This window comes from Helianthus annuus, chromosome 1, assembly GCF_002127325.2.
Source record: "Helianthus annuus cultivar XRQ/B chromosome 1, HanXRQr2.0-SUNRISE, whole genome shotgun sequence".
Taxonomy (NCBI): domain Eukaryota; kingdom Viridiplantae; phylum Streptophyta; class Magnoliopsida; order Asterales; family Asteraceae; genus Helianthus; species Helianthus annuus.
In genome coordinates, this window is record NC_035433.2 from 81,999,423 (window position 1) to 82,023,446 (window position 24,024).

A 24,024-nucleotide genomic window follows, 5' to 3' on the forward strand; every position below is an offset into this window, starting at 1 on the left:
GTCAAGGCTGAACATCAAAGACCTTCTGGCTTACTCGAACAACCGCCGATACCTATATGGAAGTGGGAGAGTATAGCTATGGATTTCATAACAAAACTCCCGCCCACGCCATCAGGTCACGACAGTATTTGGGTCATAGTCGATCGTCTAACGAAATCAGCCCCCTTTTTGCCGATACGAGAAGACTACAAGGTGGAGCGACTAGCCCAAATCTACACCGACGAGATCATTTGTAATCATGGTACGCCTTGTGACATCATTTCAGACCGTGATGCTCGGTTCACTTCGCGATTGTGGGAAACATTTCAAGCGGCCCTTGGCACGTCGCTTAACCTGAGTACTGCATTCCATCCTCAAACCGACGGACAGACTGAAAGAACGATTCGTACTCTTGAAGACATGCTCCGAGCGTGTGTCATAGATTTTGGTGGTAGTTGGAACAAACACCTGCCATTGGTGGAATTCTCGTACAATAACAGCTATCATGCCAGCATCCAAATGGCACCTTTCGAGGCTTTGTATGGTAGAATATGTCGATCGCCTATTGTATGGCACGAGATCGGTCACTCGCAACTAACCGGTCCCGAGATCCTACAAGAAACGACTGACAAAATCCACCAGATTCGAGACAACTTGGTGAAAGCTCGGAACAGACAGAAAAGTTACGCCGATAGAAGACGCAAGCCCATTGAATTTGACGTTGGCAACTACGTACTCCTAAAGGTGTCCCCTTGGAAGGGTGTAGTCAGATTCGGCAAGAAAGGGAAACTAGCGCCTCGATATGTTGGACCTTTTAAGATTCTGGAAAGGATCGGAAAAGTTGCCTACAGACTCGAACTACCTGAGGAACTCAGTAACGTCCACCTGACTTTCCACGTCTCTAACCTCCGAAAATTCCTTGCTGATCATGATCTAATCGTACCACTCGACGATCTTCAGGTCAACGAAACCTTGCACTTCGTGGAAAAGCCTGTCGAAATCATGGATCGCCAAACCAAGCAACTCAGGCGCTCTCGCATCCCGATCGTGAAAGTCCGATGGGAAGGCAAACGAGGCGTGGAGTTCACTTGGGAACTCGAAAGCGACATGAAGGCCAAGTACCCGCAGCTATTTGAATAGATCTGAAGCATCAAATTGGTCAAACGACTCACGGTGATGTGCAGCTTCGAGCCTAATTTTAGGACGAAATTCCCTAAACAAGGGGAGGCTGTAACACCCCGTGTTTTCGAAAGTCAAAGTCAAAGTCAAAGTCCAAGTCAACTTTGACTTTCTTTGACTATAGATAGTCTATATTATGTTTTAATTGTATTCTGTGGAGTAAGTGTTGTAATCAGAAAGAATCGAAGTAATCGAATGTTTAATCAACGCGACCGATTTACGACTGTGAATAGTAGGAAGTAACAATGCGATAAAGTTAATCAATCAATAGTCAAGTTAAACGATCCATCAATCAAACTCGAGACTCGAATTCTGGTATTGTTATATGTGTGTGTGCCTTATATGTTACTTGTGCATGTTTACTTATATGTTTGGTGTGGTATTCCAGTGAATCAATCGAAAATCGAATCGAAACTCGAAAAGCAATCGAACTCAATCGAAAACGACATCGAAACGTGGCTTATACAAGATTGTATGTTAGATATAGTGGTTAGGACTGAAAGTAATTTGCCTAGGAACTCTATCGTATTCATATCATCGTCCATCGAAATCGAACCATCGAAAATCGTCACGAAATACTCAAAAGTGAGTCGCGGATCGAACAGGAAACACCCTGATCGAATAGGCCAGCCGATCGGCTAGCATCTTCCTAGCCGATCGAGCAGCCCATTCGATCGGAGCTCCTGGCCGATCGGCTGCCACTTTCCTCTTTTGGAGCCTATAAATAGGGCTGTCATTGTCACACTTTCTATTTTTGGAAAGCTCTGACCGAACCAGCCTTCTTCTTCACCTTTTCTCAGATTTCTCTCAATCCCGGTAAGTTTTCGCTCTAATCCTTGTACGTTTTTTATCATTGCATGATCCTACACCTTTCTATCTTTCAAAACTTGGATTCTAACCGTGAAATCACCAAGATCTAAGTGTTCTTGGGTGATGTCATCATGGTGTTCTTGAAGAACATCATGTTTTGGTCTCATTCAACCGTGAATAGCTTAGATCTGACCGATTTCCACATAAACAAACTAAGATTCTTACAAATCTTAACATTTTTATGAATGATTTCCAACTTTCTCCAACCTTTTACACTCGAAACCTTAAAACTGGTAGAAACGGAGCTTGAACCGGCTAACTAATCATTCTAACAGTTAAGAGGTTCAAGATTCGGATTCTATATACAAGGTTAACCCGAAATCGGTTAAACGTCAACTTACCGTTCCGAGCAGTTCACCGGCCGGATTTGGGTGATTCCTGTCCGAACCGGTGCAACAAGTAAGAACCCACGTTCTACAGTTTAACTCGCCGTCAAGTTACCTTAAAAGAATGACAAATAATCAAACAGCCAAGTGTTAGACGAAAGGCCGACCAGGTCAGAAATGCTGGCCGAACGGCTAGGCTGTTCAAACAGCCCAGCCGATCGGACATACCAGCCGATCGACCGGGCCAGCCGATCGGCTAGCACATGGTCCCACACTTTCAAATTTCATGAAGCATAGTATCGAGGAAGGGATGTTCGAATCGAACTACGTTTGGTGAACATTACTCTTCGGATCATGAGTTACTACTCTTCAACACTTGATCGATTTTACCACTCGTTCGTAGTAGGGAGTGCCAGCCGATCGAACAGCCTGTTCGATCGAGCGACATCCTGCTGAGAATCACTTCGAAAGTTCCCAGCCGATCGGTTAAGCCGGCCGATCGAACAGACCGTTCGATCGATCGACCTGAAAGGTAAGGACACATCAGTGTTCTCAAATGCTGCAACAAAAACTTCAAAAGATCAAATCCTCAAACACAGACACACCAGAGGAAGAACAATCCACTCGAATGGCCAGCCGATCGAGCCTTCCGGCCGATCGAACAGGACTGTCCAACGGATATACCAGCCGACCGAACAGCCCGTTCGATCGAACCTGCCGTTCGATCGACCAGCCTATTCGATCCATTCACACTTGTTTACATCTTCGCGTTACTCATTATTGTGCTATCGAACTTATTCAGGCTAACCTTACTCTCAGCGCTCCCTTCAATCCATAATCAATCACTGTGAGTATACTCGATCCCTTTTGCTTTTAACACTTTTGGGTGTTACATACGTTGCTTATATCAAAACACAAACGATCACACTACTCAAACTATTTGAACGCTAACCAATATGCATGTATTACGTGACTTAATGAATGCTTGTTGATTGTGTTTACACGTGGAATGCTGTCTACCTGCCTTAACGACGTAGTACTATAGTTTGGACTCAGCACCCGTTCACACGGGGGTTGTTAAGGACAATTACTTGCATGGATTACGGTGGTAATCATGTATTGCGAACCGTCTCGGACGGTCAACCCGCAGTCATTGGTATCGATAGGTCCATGTGTAACAACTGTCACTAAAACCAGTAATTAAGATGATAATTAGTAAATAAGAAAGTCCTAATTGAGACACCCAAGTAATTCTGCATAAACCCTGAAATTTCCGGAACAATCGGAATCAGGATCAGGGCCCCTAAAACTCAAAGGGGGCAAACCCTAGCTAACGATTATCTAAATAAAACGGTGCCAACACCTAATTGGACCAAACTCTCGACCAATCAGGGCTAATCCCGTAGGGGGCAAGACAAGGAAGGCGGTTCCACCCTTTACGGACCGTAAGGGTTGGTCCTTACGGACCGTAAGCTGACCAGGTTACCTTACGGACCGTAAGGGTAGTGTCATACGGTCCGTAAGGGAGGCCAAATTTTTGCTATAAATAGCCGACCTTGGCAGTCGACTGAAGATGTTCACGATTCAATCAAACTCTCTCTGTGCATCGAATTAAGCTTAATACATCACAATTAAACACACATGATCACGAAGTGCTGCCGCAATCAGGGTAATTACTCAATCGCTATTACGATTCGTTGTCCGAGATCAATATATTCAAAGAATGATTAAGTGCTGCCCACATTGGGCTATGCTTTATCGATTGTCGGTAATCCGATAAATGAGCCGAAGCATTGTACTTTGTCGTTGTCGATGATTCGATATACGAGTTGAAGTACTAATACTTTGTCGTTTGTCAGTATGATAAATGAGTTGAAGTATTGCACTTGGTCATTCATTGTAAGAATTGATCTCGGGGAATTATCGTAATTTCTGTATTGATCACTAACCCTGTTTTGTGTGCGTATTGTTGAAATTAGGATAATCAAAGGCTAATCAGTAGGCTTATACCTTGCCCGTTAAAATCTGCAATGTGAGTCATTCTTCTTTTTATCAAACTGTTTTACAATACCTCAAAGTATTTTCAAAGTGTTATAATTACAGGGATTAAGTCGTGGTTATCTTGATCGCTGGTTAATGGGGTATTGTGCACATTACTAATTTCTCACAGGGTTAGGCAGTAAGCCCTAACAGTGGTTAGGCTACAAGCCCTAACAGTGATAAAGTGTCATTAATTGGGTGACTGGACCCAATAGTGATATAACCATCGTCACACGGGTGGCGAGACCAGATATAAAATAAGATAAAGGCCATTGTAATCGCTCTTATGCTGTAAATTATAACTACGTGTCGTTTTCTCAAAATTGAATGATTCACTCAGTATTTCCCCGCTGACAAAACCTTTTTACAACATGTTTCAGGTGACATACTGTGAAATCAGTACACGTGCTACGGAGCACCATCAAGCTTGAAGTAGTGGCTCATATAATAAATAAACATGTTTGTAAAATAATGAAATAATGAAATTTACGGGGTTTATCCCGAAATGTAAATAAATAATACTCGGGCATTTTCAATAATTAAAACGATCCTGCTAAAGACTTCCGCTGTAAACTTAACTACCGCGTGTTTCCTGTCCCGCGGCTCCTGATCCGGGTCAAACCGGGGGCGGGGGCCGTGACACCATGTCGATAATTAACATGCTTCGTTTTCCCCTGTGTACGTGCTGGTTATGCGTAAACTATTCGAACTCTATATGCTATTGTCAAACTTGTATGCTCACCTTTACATTTCATGTATTGACTTTATTTTAACGTATGTGACAGGTGCTTAAGTTGCTAGGATGCTTAGGTGCTTGGTGATGAAATCGAGGCTAGGGAGGTCTAGAAACAATAAACAATTGTCTGTAATAAAAATCTGAGTTGTCGGAACAGGATTAATTGTTTGGATGTTATCTGTAATAACTTGTTATTTATTCGGGATACGGTATGGGACGTATCATTTTAAACTGAATTTGTATTAATAGTTGTTGTGGAAACTTCTGGACAATTTGTTTCGCTCAGTGCCGCGCCCCGGTGATTCCACCATCGGTTGGGTTGTGACAAACCGGTTAACCATGTCATGAGTCAAAAGTCAAATTTAGTACTGCTCAAAAAGCTCGTGACTCGATACATGCTTCAAAGTGGCTCGTTTGTAAACAAGCCGAGTGAAGGTAAGCACACCTTTTATGTAACAACCGGCAAAATTCCATGATAATGTCATACAACTTAATCACTATTTATACAATTTAATTGCGTTCATCTGACTTAATTTATGAATGATTGAGTCGTACAAAATCTAGCAGTGATAGAACATGTTAAAAGATTACAATTCATATTGTCAATTCGCCGTGTCGCGAAAACAAACAACTATGTCCTAATACGTTGGCAACAATGTTGAAAAACACTAGTCACCTGAACACATTATTCATGCCAAGAGAGTTCAGAAACTTCCTGAAACGATTAACGAATGATATGAAAGCCTATCATAATAAAATATACACAAAAACCCTAGGCATCACTTGCAATAATACCTAAGCTTTCCGGAAAAATGCCTAAACACCTAAAATTGTTCGATCCGCCAAACACTGGCGCCACCAATGGCCATCGCCACCACCACTGACCACCACTGACCACCATCATCACCACCCACCGCTGCCGCCACCACCACCCACCGCCGCCGCCACCCTTCGCCACAGAACACCGGTGCCACCATCGACCACCGGCGTCGCCACCACTGCCATTGACCACCGACGTTGATTTTATTCTTTCTTCTTTTCATGCTTATCAAACAAAACAAAACATTCATTGATTAATTCCATTATCATATGGTAACCAAACAAGACTATTGAATGGTATCCATTTTCATTCAATCATCTATTTCATTACTTCATACCAAACAGATTCACCTACTAGATCCCAATAAAATTCTTAATAGTTTGTATTGTACATTGATAGTTGATAGTTTGACACCCTTCCAGGGTGTCATTTATAAAAAAAAGGCTGTTGTGTTTAGGAACAAAATAAAAGAATAATAGATTTTAATAATCCCAATCATTAGTCGTTTGCTGGCAATGGTACCAACTTTAAAAATAACCAGCGGTGGTTTCACCATTTCACATATTGTAAACCAATATACCTTTGCTAACAAAACCTGATTTCTTTTTGTCCGCTTTTCCTTTTCTGTTAGCAAAGGTCCATTGTTTACAATATGTGAAAATGTGAGTCTATCACTGGTTATTTTTGAAGTTGAAACCGTTACCGACCAAATGCTAATAGTTAAGATTATTAAAATCCATTATTCCTAAAATAAAATAAAAAGTTAGTAACCGACAATAACCCAAAATTTAAAGGTCTTCATTAAACTTTCATGATAAACCAAAAATCGAAATCGGAATTAGGGCTCAAAGCTCAAAACACCTTCACCGTTCATCATCTCCGGCGACGATACGCTCTCCGATTTCCGGTATGCAATCTCTCTCCTGATCTCTACGTACTTTTCACGTGTTTGTGATTGTTAATTGCATGTGTTTATGCTTGTTAATTGTATCTACAGACCATCAATTAGGTAAAATTTTGCGTGTTAATTGTTCCAATATTCTTCGAGCAACAAGTTGATTGACTAAATTTCAATGTACTACACTGTTGTGTGAACGATTTTGTAACTCAAGTTCATACAACCTTCTGCTATTTGTTGTATTTAGTATTTACTGATTGTAGTTTGTTGTTTTTTTAACATAATGTTTAATAATCTGTACTGTTTTGATATTTATCTGTTCTTAGTCAGTTAGTTGTATCTATAGACTATCAATTAGGTTTATAAATGTGTTTAATCATTTAGATCTTATATTATGTTAGTAGCACTTGACCTAGTTGAAGGCTTGGTTTAATGATTAGCATGTGATAAGAATGGTTGTCATATGTTTTATCTCATCGGTGAGTTGTTCGAATAAAATTTAGATCTCGTTTTTTCTATTGCCTTACTGCGTGTAGTTGAAGTTCTTATTCATTGTTCGTTAGAAACTTTGCATTGTGCAAGGATTCCTTTTTTGTTTTCTATAAAGTTGTTAATGGATTAGGGTCATACTATGTCTTACGGTTCTCAGATTCTGTGTATCTTACCTTATATTGATTATGTTTCTTTCATCAGTTTCTAGGATAATTTGGCATACAAGTGACAAAGTGGTTCATTTGTTTCTTTCTGAACCTGACTGGGATTGGGATGGAGGTGATGACCAACAAAGAATATCTCTTTTGAATGACCTAGAATCAATGATCCGCTTGTTGATTACATCTCAAAGTCGATCAGAGGCACGGCTTTGGCTTTGCAAAGATGTTTCAGGGATAAGTTGTCTATCTCGCAGGCAAAAGTGTGAGCTGTTTTCAACTTTACTCAGAACCAGCTCACAGAAGAGAGACCTAGCGGCTCAAATTTTGCAGATGATTTTTGAGAAACAGCCGAAAAGAGCAGGGTCTATTCTAGCCAAAAAAAGCGACATGCTAGAGGATTTTTTCAGAGGTAAGTCAGTTAGTTTCTGCATTATTTTGTCTATTTGTTATAAGGTTGGTTCCCCTTTAGATGTTCAGGCTAGACCAGTAGTTTTACTGATTCTTGTTTGATAGGATATAATTAATAATAATATCTAGTCTGCTTTCGCGAGCCACACGTCTCTCTGAATGACACTCACTTCAACAGTTCAACCTAATTTAATAATGAAAACAAACCTAATAAACCATATCTCATCATCCCTTTTTATATACTTACCTGGTATTGAACATAGTTTTTTTTTTTTTTTTTTTTTTTTTTATATCTAGTTTAGTCATAAAAATACTATCATTGCTTACTTCGATCAGGTGAAAATATGAGTGTTACTTTTTTCACTAATCAACCCCAATAGCATGACTCTTTGCCTCCTTTGTACAAAGTTTGTAACATTTTTCAATAATGTGTGTCAAAAATGATAAAAAGATTTGTATACTTTCCAGTGATAATTTATTTCATGAATAGATGCTTAGGAAGTTTCATACACGAAAAACACACTTAGGACGACTTTAGACACATTGGACTCATTTAACCTGTTTATTTTAAGCTATATATTATCATTTTAACCAGTTGACCCATTAGAGATAAAAATAACACAAGTCGACCCATTCAGAAGCAAATGGGTCGAAATCGACACCTTTAGGAGTTATCTTTTTTACTACGAACTTACTAAGTATGTGTGTGGACTATGCAAATCTTATAGCTTTTACTTCCGATTCGATTAAATATTTTCTATTGGCGATACATAAGGGTTACCAACACCAGTTTCATTGTTAATCATATAGGAAATACAAGGCGTATTTTGCTTTGGTTCTCAAATTTTTCTGGCACTAGTGATATGGAGCACAGAAAGGGTGCTAAAGCATTATCCCAATTTGCGTTTATGAATCGCGACATTTGTTGGGACGAACTCGAATGGAAAGGCAAACACGGACAATCACCCGCCATGGTTGCCACAAAGCCTCATTATTTTCTTGATCTTGATGTCGAACAAACAGTCGAGAATTTTCTCGAAAACGTGCCTGAATTTTGGTCATCTCATGAGTTTGCCGACACATTAAAAGACGGTGATATCTTGTTTCTGGACATGAAGTTCTTCGTAAACATGTTTTTGAGATTAATGTACAAAGAAGATATGGACGAGATATGGAAAATTGTTCACGAGTTTCTAACGGAAGAATCTTTCTCATCGTTATGTTCACACCTTCTAATCGCACTTAACGAGAACGAACTGTGTGTTTTTCTAGATTTGCTTAAAAATGTTCTTGACCCAAATACCAAACCTAAAGATTCCGGTGACACCCGTCACTATCTGGAGGTCATACTTCCCAGATTCAACGGTTTAGATTCGAATTCGATCGATGAGTTTCTTTTGTTGAATACGGTTATAAATCGAGGGCGTCAGTTAGTGCAGCTTTTACAAGAAGACGAACACCAGGAAGAAAAGACTCAAATCAAGGATATCGTGCAAAAGATTTGCACTTTACCAGAAAACCCTAATTGTTTAGTTCCGTTAATTAAACGCTGCTTCACGAAAAAAAGCGTAAATTCGATAAAATTACTCGGGTTGCAGTCTTGGGCTCTTCATTACTTCATGTCAGAGGGATATCGGGCTTCTGAAGAGTGGGAATCTTTATTTAACAGAAATGGAGTACGTTTTCGCCATGCTGGCAAGCATGAATTGTTGCATGATAAGATGTTAACAGATGAGAGTGACTCCGATTCAAGAAGAAAAAAGAAACGGAAACATAGAAAGAAAAGAAGGAGAACGACGCGCAATGACGGCTATGATGATGATTTTGTGGATTTTGATTTTGAGTATAACAGGATGTATTTTCAATCTAAGGGCAGTTGTTGGTTGTTATCTACTGATGGATATTCTACTTCATGGAGCAGTGTAAGTTCATTGAGTTCGCATAATTATTTATGCTTCTTCTTCTTCTTATTATTATTATCAGTGCGTATATAGACGGGTTGTGTAAGTTTGTAACGGGTTAAAACGGGTTTGGGGGGATGAAACAAGTAATTTTTTAATGAGTTGAAATGGAATGGGTAACGGTTAATAAATAACCAATTTGTTGGTTACTATTACTATATATATATATAACAAATGTCAAGTGGAAAACAGTACACATAGTAATACTATTTTATTATATATAGCAATATTTTATTGTTGGTAATTTTTTTTACTAATACTATTTTATTATTTTATTTTTAACTTCAAATTTTTCTTTATTATATATTCTTATCATTATTATATTTTGTTCTATTTGTTATTTTATTACTATAATTTTTTTTATTATTATTATTACCTTATATTTTGTTTTCAATTTATAACTTTAATTAAAGAATTAAATATAATTTCTTTGTCGTGGGAAACCTGACTGGTATCGTTTGAACAACATCGGTATCAGTATTGGTAATGTATTCGTTTTAATGGTTTTCTTGATATGACGGTATAAAGTTTGTTAAAAATGGAGTTGTGTTCAGAACATGGTATTTTCTTTTGTACAGTAAGCTATAGCAAGTGCTGGTATAGTACTATAGTAACTTTACCATGACAAACCAAACTAGTACCAGCCAAACAACATTGGTACGAGTACACAAGTATTTGTTTTTATGGTTTTCAATCGATGTAAAAACACGTGTCGATATCCTATTGCGGGTGTCTCTTTCGGTTGTTATCCCAAGTGCCAGTACGTATCGAATTTTGAACTGATACGGACCAAACCCCGCTGCAGAGCGCGGTAAACCCACTAGCTATGAATACAAAAATGACCTTTTTAGAATTATAATTCTAATCTTTGTGTGAATAAAGTTTGGTCGGGTTTCAACCTATTTGACCCGTTTGAGATAATAAACAAACCCATTGACCCATTTAAAAGTAAATGGGTCGAAATTGCCACATCTAAGTTAAGAGTTCTTAATATCACTTTTTCTAATCTCTCTGGTCACTATGTATTTTTTCAGGCTGATTTACCAGAACACTTGTCAAAGCATTGTTTTTCCACTTGGATGAAGTGGGGTTTCTATAGATGGGGAGATTCGGCTTCATAATATCATAGTGGATTCATCATGTTGTTGTATTCAAGGTATATAATATTCTTTCAAACACGCTTCAATTTTAGGCTTGAGCCTCGGCTCGCCTTTACCCCTAGACCTGAACATATTGTAACCTCTACATCATTATAGAAATAACATGATGAATCCACAAAATTATTGTCTGTTAGTTAACTTTGGATTCTTAAATTCTTAAGGGTTTGTTAATCTTGAGCCTTGCTACAAATTGGTCAAGTGAAGCTGCTACTTCCATGGGATAGGTAACATGCAATCATCATGATGCTATGACCATGTACGGATCCATTATGCGTGAGGAGGTCAAAATGTACGCCAAGGGGACAGAAACGGAATTAGATAAGGCATTTGATGGGATTCCGTAATCTGTTAGGTATGGAACTGAATTCCTGTGGATTCCTTTTGAGTTTCTTTAAACACAAGGAAATTTGGTATTCGCAAAATGCCTTTATATTGCTATATAAAAAGATGTATCAAAGACAATTTAAAGACAAAAACGGAATTGTCTTTGATAACATATGTCCCATCTTTTTAGAATCAGTTCTGCACATTGAACCCTTTTTTTTTATCATATACTAGTTTATTAAAATTACTAATGTAAAGTTAAATCCGTTAGGGTTATCCCTTATGTCGATAAACTGGTATGATGCAGCGCGCGTTGCGGCACATGCATCATGGTGACAGGACACATATATTTGGTACTTAACAAAATATCTGATTGATTGAATAATAACGCCATACAAAATTTACAATCAATTATAGTCACGATTCGTATGTAATAACATAATACTACACAATAAGAGTTAATCTAGCCGCTCGTTTTCTATTTCCACCGCATAACACGCGTATAGATCGATATGTATAAAAAGTACAAACCTAAAAAGATTAAATTTAGTAGCTTTAATATATGTGATAACATTGTTTTTAAATTAACTGAAGTAAATTGTATAAAAATACGTGTGCATGTTGGCTCGATCGGTTTTTATGCAATGCAACAAGAAATAACCTTCGTACATTTAACCCAACAACCAAACCGGTTTGAAAATCAAAACCGTCTTGCAACTGATAATCATAGAATCTGTTTTGGACCCGACTGAACCCGTAGGTTTGGACCTGGTTTAAACCGAATTCACGCGCACCCATAAAAAGCCGAATCGTTTGCTTGGAGCGAAAGTTGTGGAAATTCAACAAGGTAGAGTGAAGCTTAACAATATTAATATTCACTTTTGGGTTTCATGTATAAACAATGACAATAGAGGTTTAAGACAGTGAAGTCTAATTGAACCACGACATAACGACTCCTCTATGGTCCCATACAAGTATCTAACTCTAGTTAGCAATTATGCTGGCCGTTGCAGCGTGCTTGCCTCCGCAGAGTCTCTTGCTTTTCACCTCTATTCAACAATCGATATACGAGTGGTATTACAATTGTAAGTTCGATTAAACCCTTCATTTGACATTCCTGCAACGTTGGGCATTATGTTTAGAGTGTTGACATCCAACATTGTACGTGTATTCACCACTTGTTTAACTTCCGTTTTGTTGCATCGATAAAAAATATGTTTATGTTCTGTGTCGATCTGGGCTGTTCTATATCTGACCCGGACTTGAAAAAGTTGAAATTTGATTCGAAAAGAATTTGGAGTTTGAACATGCGGATCGGTTTTTCTTCCGAACTGAATTGCAAATTCGGATTTAGAATCGAATCCGAAACAAATTTCAGTTTTACTTCAGTTCACCTTCATCCATCAAGCAAATCTCCAATGGTGTCTTGTTGAGCGACACTCACAACAACTATCTCACACGACGTGTTTTTAAGTTTCAGAAAGGTCTGTCTCAGGCGGGTTGGGGAATGTACAGGACCTAGAGAATGTTGATAAAACAGAGAAGGTTGAGAGGAGGAGGAGCAGCAGAGAGAAGCGCCCAGTTGAGAGACGGAGATTGTACAGGCAGGCTCTCGTGCAGCCAAAGAAAAAAAGGGTTGAGCAGTCGAAGAAGAAGGGTATCTAGGCTTTATAATTTGTGATGACAACTAAAGATTAGCTTTTTGTGAATGAGTACCAAGGGTGTTTGATAAATGGGGTGTAATACCAACAACTGTGAATGAGTAAGGTCGTGGCAGTGAGTGTTGCTTATGAGTGTATATATATATAGCTTGACTGCAGGTGTGGTGGTGGTGTGATGAGCAGATTGGTTTTGTGAGAATGTTTGTTTTGTTAAGAGTATTGGTTATTAAGTTTGTTTCTTGATTCATAGATGTTTTCTCATTAAGCAAGTACCAACGCCAAGAACATTGAGAAATGTTTAGCTACTGGTAGTCCAATGGATATACTACCATACATTATTTTCAAACAATATATGTTAAAGGTGGCAGAAGAAATATAATATATATATATATATAGTGTTTTAGGGTTGTTCTTTTTGAGACTTTCCCTAGTGATTTTCAAGTGTTTCCTTTCGGTTTCACTATAAAAATAGGACTCCCAAATCGAGTAATCGTGTGCTGCTAAAGGGGTTAGACATTACACGATTAACAAAACAAGTCATTTCCTTAACCACACACACAAACATGTTTAGTTTAATTCACGGGTTACACCACAAAACCTATTTAACACGATTAAATATAACCTGCTGGGTGACCCTGTCACCATCTCGATACTATTACAAGAATCTTGATACTCAAATAAATGAATATTTGGAAAAAATGATAGAAGAGTTTGGGGAATTACAAGAAGACCCACAAGAACAGTCTTCTCAAAATAAGGCTGACAAAGAGAAAGAAGACAAAAAGAAAAATAAGATATAATGTCCCTCCATTATATGAGGGAATCTCTGCATTTTAGACCTTATTAGGGTCATAGGTGCCATTATATAGCATCGAATAATTACTGTAACAATAATGAAAGCAGAAGACAAGAGCTAATGGTGGGCTATGCCCACTAACATAGTATCTTATTTTGCTTTCAGAAATGTGTGATGTGTATCAAAAGAAAAGAAAAAATGATTGAAGATAGCTGTCTATGGGGCCCAATGAGTACCCGGACATCTTATCAATTATCTTTTCTTTTAGTATAAATAGGTTATTTGTGTAATAGGGGAGGCACGCCAATTTTGGGCATCTCTCTCTTTTTCTTATTTCTGTACTTGTAAAATAATAAATAAATAAAATCTTCAAGCATTGAAGACTCTCCGTTGCTCAAGTGATCTCTCTTTGTGATCTCAAGTTAGATAGTTTTAAATTCTATTCTGTTCATAAAAATCATGATAAGCTCATCAAGTATTGAATCATGACATAAGTAACATCCTCTTACCCTCTTTTAAAGTGGTCCTAATATTATAAGTAATTTTGGTATAAAGTTAAGATTACAAGCCAATAGTTAAGTGATTTAAGGGAACCTTGTCCATGTTTCTCCCGCAGTCAAATTCAAAGGAGTTTTTAAATGTGACCGGTTTTAATTTACCTTATAAGCTAAACTATATGATTTGTTAATATGGTAAAAAGGTCACTATCTAGATACTATTACTAATGGTATCAGAGCCATGGAATAAAAGGGGGAAGACATGTGTTATTAGTGTTATGTCCCCCTTGTATCCCGACTCAAAATTAACTTAACATGTTCTAATAAAAATACCAACATACGATACTGATAGGTTGACCAAATATCATCTTTTGTCTATGTACAAAGCTACAACTCAAGGAAGCATGGATGTGCTTGAGCAAGCCTAGTCGTGCTAAAACCTAAATCAAGAATTCTTGTGATCAGAAATGGTAATCAAGCATAAAGTTTAAGCAACTGGTTCATTTAAGCAAACGGACCATTGGCACCAATTAACAATTACAACCCTCGCACTATTTTACAAATGACGCTAAAGTTTCCTTTTCCATAATTTTTTTTTTAGCGACACCAAAATTCTGTAAAAATATGTTTTTTTTTTCCAGTTTTGAAAGTATATAACTACTTCAGGTTTTGTAAACATAAACCCTCAAATTTTACCCGTTTATAAAAAAATATAATATAGGCTAAATGTCACAAATCTTTACTTAGCTTGCTAATTTCACAGGAAAACTCAATATAAACTTCGTATATCTTCGTTGCACCATCTCTCTCAGGGAGGCATTGTCGGTTATGTAGTCAACAGCACGTCAGGCGTGTCCTTGATACTTTGGTAGTTAAAGGCCTAGGCATCTCAATCATACTCAAGATGAGTTGTATGATCTTATGCAAGGGAGACACGCAACTTGGCCCAGGCGAGGTGAGCGCATGTTAGTTGTATTTTTAGGCATAATTTATCAAGTTTCTTATATCCACCCACTTTTATTGCATTTTATGCATTTATCTCTCATCCATATTCTATCTTCTTTGTCAAATACATGTTTTGGTGGAGGGAAATTTACTTTGGATGGTTTTTGTAGGCGCGGAGCAGTCGCGAGGGTGGCAACGGGTGTTGGAAAGCGCTTCATAATGATTAAAGAAACTCAAAACGACCATATCGACGGCCAGTTATGGATAAACGAGTTAGAACGGTCGATTTAACAACAAAATATGCTTAAATTGGAGTATGTTCATAATGGATTGATGTCTAATTAAACTAGTTAGGCATTTAATTAATTGGTGGGCTGATATCCAAATTCAAGTTGGGCCAAGTTGATAATTAAGTAGTTTGAGCAATAGATGATTTGGGCTACAACCTAAAAAATCACAAGACTCAAATGTTAGTACAACTTTATAGTTAAAAATAAGACAACATTATATAAGACTCTGAGAAGTTTGAGTATTGTAAAAATTGGTTATTTTGTAAATTAAGTTAGTAAACAGAATATATGCATAAAATATGTGTACTGATGATGTTATATATATATTTGTAAAAGTTGACAGAGTTTAATCTTTGTCGGAAATTTGAATTTGAGTCATTTAAGCTCCTAGAATGCACGAATTGTAGTAGAAAATTGACTGATCTTCTGGTTACGAATTATATTCTTTTGATGATTGAAACGGCTAACTTACAACATATCCTCCAATCCGACTCATAAATCTACATCTTCGTCCACCAACTACAAGCCCTTTGGTTCTTGATGATTAGATAACTAATGCATCCCAACCATCGCGTTAAACTCGCCAATCGTCAGAGGAGGAATACGATCTAAAGAGTATGTGTCTCCTTCTACTTCAAAATGGCAATTTGATAAACATCGTTTTGCAGAAAACTCTAGCTATTGGCTATTTCCAGTTCTAAGGGTTGTATTAACTTAATTAGCAGCTCCTCCGGAATGAAATAACTCATCCGTATCAAACAAGTATATTTGTTTACCTATCACATTTATTTGATATTTTATTATTATATTATCTTCTATTTTCATTTTTCTACCAAGTGTCACTATTGTGAATTGCAGCGGGGTGAAATAAGAATTCGTCAATGTTGTTGATGAGTATCGACACTCCAATAGTTCGAGGCGTTGTTGGTTCAGTTCTGTTTATACATGAAGGAAAACATGAAAACATACCTGATTGCAGCAGTACAGGTCAGCAGAGAATCCAGATGGAGACGCAGCAATAAGGTTTGACATGATTGTCATCTTGATCTGGTTCCTCCTTAGGGTGCAATCTAATGATGGTGATGATGAGAACCGATAAAGGGGTAATCGGCTATGGAGAGGAGGCCGAACATTATGATGTTATGGCTAATAGGGTGTCTGATTGTGTAACTGAGTAACCCCTTAACCTCCATATAATTCTCCTTATATAAGCACCCAGGAGGAAACCTTAATTAGTTAATAAGGGTAATTGGGCCCATCAACAATTACCAACTAATTATTTAATAGGATTGTTATATATTTTGATCTCTATCATGTAAATGATTATAATGGCTATAGATTAAATATTATCACATAATATATTTAATCTTACATTCTCCCACTTAGCCGAGTAATCATTTACTATGAGTATTAGATAAGCCTGATCAGGAGTTAACACTCATTTTAGCCTTAAACAAGTACTATAGCAGAAAAATACAGCCGTTGAATCATTATGCGACTCAGGACCCCCATTAATCATACTATAGCCTTAATTTAAAACCTAATCGTTATGATCAAAATACGCGTAAGCCCTTTGTTTGATTTGTAACTATATTTGTCTATATGCCATTATGCTAGCTTGACATATTCTTAGAGACATACAAAATCAAACCGATGAGGAAAATTAACTAATACTTAGACATTCATAGTACGATATGCAATTGCGCACGACTATTAATTAATACCCGTCTATGAGCTCTCTTAATAAGACTTATGGGTAATAGCCCTTCAGTTATAGGATCCTTAAGCATATCATGAATGTATTCGATACAAAACTTAGTTTCCTCAATTCGTTCATAAACGAATAATTAATTGCGTATCGAAATTTAATGCAGCACCTCTTGAACTGTTACTGTTCAAGGAGTCATGGTAGCTGACTTTATCACACTAATTCTTCAAAACATTATATGGAGTTAATAAACTTATGAGTCCACTGATAAATTTCCAACAACATTTAGTGACTATATTATGTCGTTATAACTTAGGTTGTTAATATCAGTGCATTATGACTCCTCCATGAAATAGGTTTTGTCTGCTGACATAAAGATATACCCGAAATTACATTTTATCATCTTTGAATATCTCAAAGTTAGAGTAATAAACCGGTTTTAAATTCTCACTTCTTCTTTAAATTGTAGTCTCTTGTTTCTTTTAAAGATATTGTAATACTCCATTAGATGCTACACATTGATCTAGACATATCTAGTGTGTTGCAATGTGAGTAATATCTAAACGAGTATAGACTTAAACTTACATAAGGCTTCTAATTAATGAAGCATAAGGAAATAATCTCATTTATCCTATTATCCTCTAAAGGAGAGCAGTATTTTGTTACATATGTAAGGACCCATTTAATGTTAAACTTATGGAACGGAACTAATGTCCCCTTGGGTCTATCTCGGTATGTTATGATATCTATCACCTAAGAGATATCTCTGAGATCTATTATATCAAAGTTTGTGTTAACAATGCTTTGACTTATGTAACATATACTTGTCAAAAGAATGTCATCTATATAGACAAGTTTATTTTAATTGCTCCCACTCATTTTGAGGTAGGTTCATTAATCCACTTGATTCTTGATGAAAATAATTACGTTAGCTTTTCATCACATTATGATGTTTGCATTAACCCATACATGGATATTATTGGCTTACAAATAAAATGTTCTTTAACCTTCAGTTTAAAACTTTAGGTTGTTATCTAATGAACATGTAAATGTGTCAGCCATTGTTAGGGAAAATTCTTTTAATGTTCATCTAATGTAGCTTTAAACTATTATAATCTACTAGAACAGTGATGATCCTCAAAGAAAACTTTGATAATTTATCTCTTCCTAAGTATGACCTTTGACAATCAATCATGCTTCTTAGTGTCTTAACGCTTATATTAGGATTTGATTTATTTATGAACACTCTTAGGTAATTCAATCAAAACCCAAACGTTACACGAACACATAAAATCAGTTTTACTAGAAAACTGTTTTATTCCATTTAGAAGATTGACTGACACTAATGGCTTAATTAGAAGAGATAGGATCAGTAAACATTTCCAAAATCCATTTCAACTTCATTAGGGAGGTTACGTAATCATCAAAGTTAGTAGGTTTTTTTTTTTAAACCTAGATGACCTCCTGAGTTGATTATTGGGTTTTAAAAGTTTCAGCTTTATGGATTAGCTCTTGGTTTGGTTGCTATCATTTTCATTCTAAGTTTTGTAAGAGTTGGTGCAGTAAGGTGTACAAGAGGTGTAATCGGAGTTAAATTCGGAGTGAAATTTAATGACACTCTTCCCCCCGCCTCTTGTATTCCTTGCAAATCATGATAAGGACTTTGACTGCTCCCACTAACCTTGGAAATCTTTAGGAAATCTTTAGGAACTCAGCATGCTTATGGTCAATATTTAACGACCAACAAATTCTAATAGAGAGAACAAATTAATGACGTTAGTCGTTGTGATCTCTCTTGTTGAGGATTACGTTAGTTTAGGTAAGAAATCTAAGTGTGCCCACAATTAAGCAACAATGAAACTTTTGTAAGAGTAGCATTAGATTTTAAGAAGACAAGTATTGATGGAACAGTGTCGTGATGGAGCGGTGTCTTGTACAAGAGGTGTAAATTTAGGTAATGTAAAATTTTCACTCCCCCACCTCTTGCAACTATTGCAAGTTATTATTAAGACACTTAATGCTCCCACTGATCTTTAATATCTCTAGAATGCTACAAGAGAAGTTTCAATGAGCTACGTGACGTGGGAACCTATCACATATATGTTAGACTTTATTTGATTTCTTTAATGTCCAGATATCAGAAGAAACTTTAGGGACATATCTAATAAAATCTTATTAAGTATATATATGAATAGATTTCTTCTAAGACCGTGTACCATATGCGACAAAATTTAGATACAAGTTGATAGTCTGTTAAATGATAAATGAATTATGTCTGAATATTCCATTTGTAATAAGTTCCACGAATGTCAATGAATGACTTATGATGGACCCATACTTATTCCTTAAGCCAAGTAATATTTAGGGCTTTAACATCATGATTTAAAATCACTTAAAATGAGATTAGATGGAAAAATCATCCTCATTAACCATGTCATGATTTCTCATGAATTTTGGTTCTAATGGATGAAATTTATAAGTCTCATTTTCCTTTTGTCAAATTCTCATTAGCATGATAACAAAAGTTGTGAAAAAGTAAGGTATCATCTAGTTTCATCTTAGTAATGTTTCAATCCAGATATTTAGAACAAATAAGATGAGAGTTTAAGGTAAGTGTGACTTTATGTTGACTATGCAAACCTCACAATCTTCATATCTTTGCTTAATTATGATACTATATTCTGATTAATCAGAATATATAAGGTATCGAAAAGCGTTGTTTGAAGACTGCTTATTATGGCTCTTATAGCCTTAACATTTAATTTTGTCACTAACTCTCGTGTTAGTTATTTGTCGAGTTCTGGTATGGAAACGTATGGAACTAGAGTCAACTAATCATGCGTTAATTGGAATATTAAAATTATCAGACTTAAATATCATTAGTAAGTTACTATCTAATTAATTTATCCAACTGTTCTTTAGAATAATGGATAGTCTCGTTGCTTATGCCTAGTCTAATGACATAATTATGCAGTGAGATTTTTCCCTTGAAGAACCTTAACGTTGGGATTAGCACTTGTAATTTGTCTATGGACCTTAGAACAATCCTCTCTTAAGGTTTTAGTGGTTGTAAGGTGAATAACATCTTATTTTCCAGTTTCAAACATTTATTTCTATGTACATATGTTGCTTATCAACACACTTGTTATACTTTGGTACTTTTGAGTGTTATAGCTGATTTATAATGCATCAAATTGTACAAATGAAAAAACTTAGTATGTAATGTACTGGAAAATGTACTTATTTCCATGCGTAAGCCCTTAACTTTATGGGTCATGGTATTGTACATTATAATGTATTCACATATACCACTTACCTTATAATTTATAATGTTAAGTGAAGACATGCACCTTAGGAGTTCTTGTGATTATTCCACAATTATAGATTAGTCTTAGGAAAAAACTTAATCTGGAATAACTTTAGTGATAGCAATTATGTTAGAGAGTTCTTGATTATCATAAGAGACATCATGTTCGATTTATCCTAATCATCATGCTCTACTTTTCTTCTGTAGTGCTTTATCAGAAGAGAGCAATAGAATTATCGTGTCTTAAGAGATAATCAAAGATTTAATTTTAAGAGCTAATTCTTATAGAAACTTTAAATAAAGCAAAACATTTTAGATTCAAGAATTAGAGTGGATTAGATATAGACTTATAGAAGAAAATTATAGTGAGTAAAATAATGGGTACTAAGAATAAGGCAGACGAAATGATCATAAAAAAAATTAATTGAGGATCATTAATATAAGGATCATTATGTGAAGAGGTTGTGATATGTCTATTACTAACATCAAAATAATAGACTACTTAAAGTTCTACTTAAACGAAGACAAAACAGCTTTGGCCAGAAGTGTAATCATTTAAGCATATGTGCAAAGTGGTTGTAACAAATCAGCTTTGGCCAGAAATTGAGACAATCACTTTAGTTATGCACTTGTTTAGTATGCCATCTATGAATGAATTAAATCAGCTTTGGCCAGAAATTAAGACATTCATGCTTATGATGCACACACAACATAGCTTTCGTAATACTTGGATGATAAGTAGATGCATCAAGTCAGCTTTGGCCAGAAATGATACATCAGAAGCTCATTCAAGTAAAGCCATTTTGGTTTTGTAAAACATTATTTGATCCTCATAAATTAACTAAGTAATTACAAAACCAATCATTTAATAGCAAACTACCCGTTAGCGCGGATCGTACTCCGCTGTGAATTCGCTGGGGGTTGCGGGGAACAGCGTGCCCCCGCCCGGGGTTCGGGGCGGGGCCCCCGAAATTTTTTTTCCCTTAGTTCACATTTAAACAGCTTAAAATAATGAGGTTTCGAGTCGCAACCACGGTCTCGAGTAATGACGTTATGGTTGCGAGTCGCAACTACGGTCTCGAGTAATGACGTTATGGTTGCGAGTCGCAACTACGGTCTCGAGTAATGACGTTATGGTTGCGAGTCGCAACTACGGTCTCGAGTAATGACGTTATGGTTGCGAGTCGCAACCACGGTCTCGAGTCGCAACCTGATGATTGTAGGTCCCTTTTCTCGGAGGATCGAGAACAACCTAAACCTTGTTATACTAACCCACTAGCAAGTGCGGAATCCAAGCTAGTAGGCAAACCGGGATGAAGCAAGAACAAACACAAGAACACACAAAGTTCACCGATTAACACCACTGTATTAATACGTATGAAGGTTTACAGTTACAAGCACAATGTTTACAATCTGTTTGCAAACTCTCTAAAGTGTGTGTGTGTGTTTTGCAGCAGAGTTTCTCTAACTCTCTATGTGTGCATCTGTCTTTCACAATACACTGCATGGGTATTTATATACCCAGCACAGGTTGTCTATCCCGAAGGATCCGATAGATGGTCCGAAGGATCATCTATCGAGGACAAGTCATTCGAAGGATGAGCAGGGACCTCGAAGGATGATCCTTCGAGGTCTAACAGTCGAACCATATCTATCGACCATCTCGAAGGATCAACAGTATCCTTCGAGTCTATCCTTCGAGCCTATCCTTCGAGACAGACTAACATATTAAACATATGTCAACTGTTGGCCAAGTCAATCCGGAGGATGGTTGACTTGGTCAACTTACAGACTACCAAGGACATCGTTTACATACAGACCGAATACATACAAAGTACAGACACAAGTGCACCAACAAACTCCCCCTTGGCTGTAGCTTTGTCTTTATCTTCTTTAGTTGTAGACTCGTCTCGAACTTCGACGGTCTTTGGTCTTCGAGTTCCCAAAACTCTGATGTCCTTTCAAGTCTTCAATGTCGGAGGATCTTCAAAGTCTTCACGTCTTGAAAGCAGAGAGTGTATCAACAAACTACTCGTATTATGTAGGAAGTGTGTTGACAAACTCCCCCTTAACATAAGCTCCCCCTTGAGTTATGCTCGTGAAAAGACTTTATCTTTATGAATTGAGATCCTTGTGGTGTTGATGATGGCCAGCGGCAACTCGATCATCTTCATCATTTGAGCGCCTTCTCGTCGTGTATTTGTTCCAAAGCTTGTCATCGACCATGTTCTCCTAGCCTTTAGAATCTGCACATGCAAGAAATCTAAACGCGTAATGAGAACAACTGCTTGGAACAGAGTATAAGCAAATAACACACGAATGACCATATCACAATCAAACACCGTCCGACAGTTTGAAAGTTTAATAAATTTGTCAATTTAAGTCTTTAACTTTCAAAAACATGCGAATTTCGACCGTTTATGAAGATTTAGTCAGTTTGGTATTCGTTCAGGTTTCAGGTAACGAAGACTTGAGCTCCAACATCGTACGATCGAAAATAAAGCAGAAATAAAATCTTTTTGGCTTTTATAAAGTTTATATTAAAACACAGATTTTAGGTGTGTTTTTGAAATTAAAAGACAACAATTTTAATATCCTTTGAGTGTTATCAAACGACATCACCGCTAATGTCGTGCTGATATGCACCAAACGACGAAACTGTTTAAAAGAAAAACAATAAAAGTTAAGCAGTAAATAAATATATACAGACATTCTTTTTGCGAGTTTCGAGGGTAAGAGAATCATATCAGTGTACGGTCATGCCAAAACACTCTTGTTGTTCAGTTAGTTAACATTAAGATAAGCATCCTATAACAATTATCGGTATTGTTGTCCACTTAAGCTCAACTTATCAGATGTAATCATGGCGAGGGGATACGTTAAGGTATGATTTATACTTACCGATCGGTGTTCATCCACATCACGACACATTCCCGTATCAAGGTATGCACGAGAGTTCATCTTACCGGTGAGTATACCGATTATCATCTGTTTGACCGTATAAGCTGTGAGATACTCACTTATTTTGATTTGAAAACAAGCCCTATGTGATATAATCACTTATTGATGAGGAACTTGATTTTCGTATGTATGAGGGCACAGGTGCAAGTCCGTGAACAGGTCAGTACTTTCGTACAGCAGAGAGACGAACTTGACACCCGGATAAATGTGATATATTATCACTTATTTGATTTGGACATGTGATTGTTTATCACTTATTGAGGTCGAATGCAGTATGCAATATGTACACGTATGTATAGTATCATGGAAGTTCTAGACTTGCGTCCCCGTTATTTTTCGGTAAAAGATACAACCATGATACCCAGATGATAAGCAGCATAAAGACCGAATATCTCAGAACCTCGGCAATCTATCAAACGAAATTTCGGTACTAAGACCATATGCCAATGAATGGTTCCCACCTGATCTTCAGTCGATTAAGATTTATATCACCCTGCACACTTTA

At 36.9% G+C, this 24,024-nt stretch overlaps 2 protein-coding genes across 2 annotated transcripts in view; both read left to right on the forward strand.

Moving 5' to 3' along the window:
* Window positions 1-6,742: 6,742 nt before the first annotated feature.
* Window positions 6,743-11,630, forward strand: LOC110919790 (the record flags this gene model as incomplete). The annotated part of the gene is made up of 5 exons (XM_022164070.2): window positions 6,743-6,857; window positions 7,542-7,910; window positions 8,720-9,831; window positions 10,905-11,026; window positions 11,192-11,630. Coding segments are annotated over 4 exons (1,683 nt in total), but the record flags the coding sequence as incomplete, so codon positions are not given.
* Window positions 6,775-24,024, forward strand: part of LOC110870628 — a 66,499-nt gene continuing 49,249 nt past the window's right edge. Inside the window, exon 1 of the mRNA XM_035980085.1 lies at window positions 6,775-6,857. The gene's annotated coding sequence lies outside the window, so the exon portion shown is untranslated. The remainder of the gene's footprint in view (window positions 6,858-24,024) is intronic.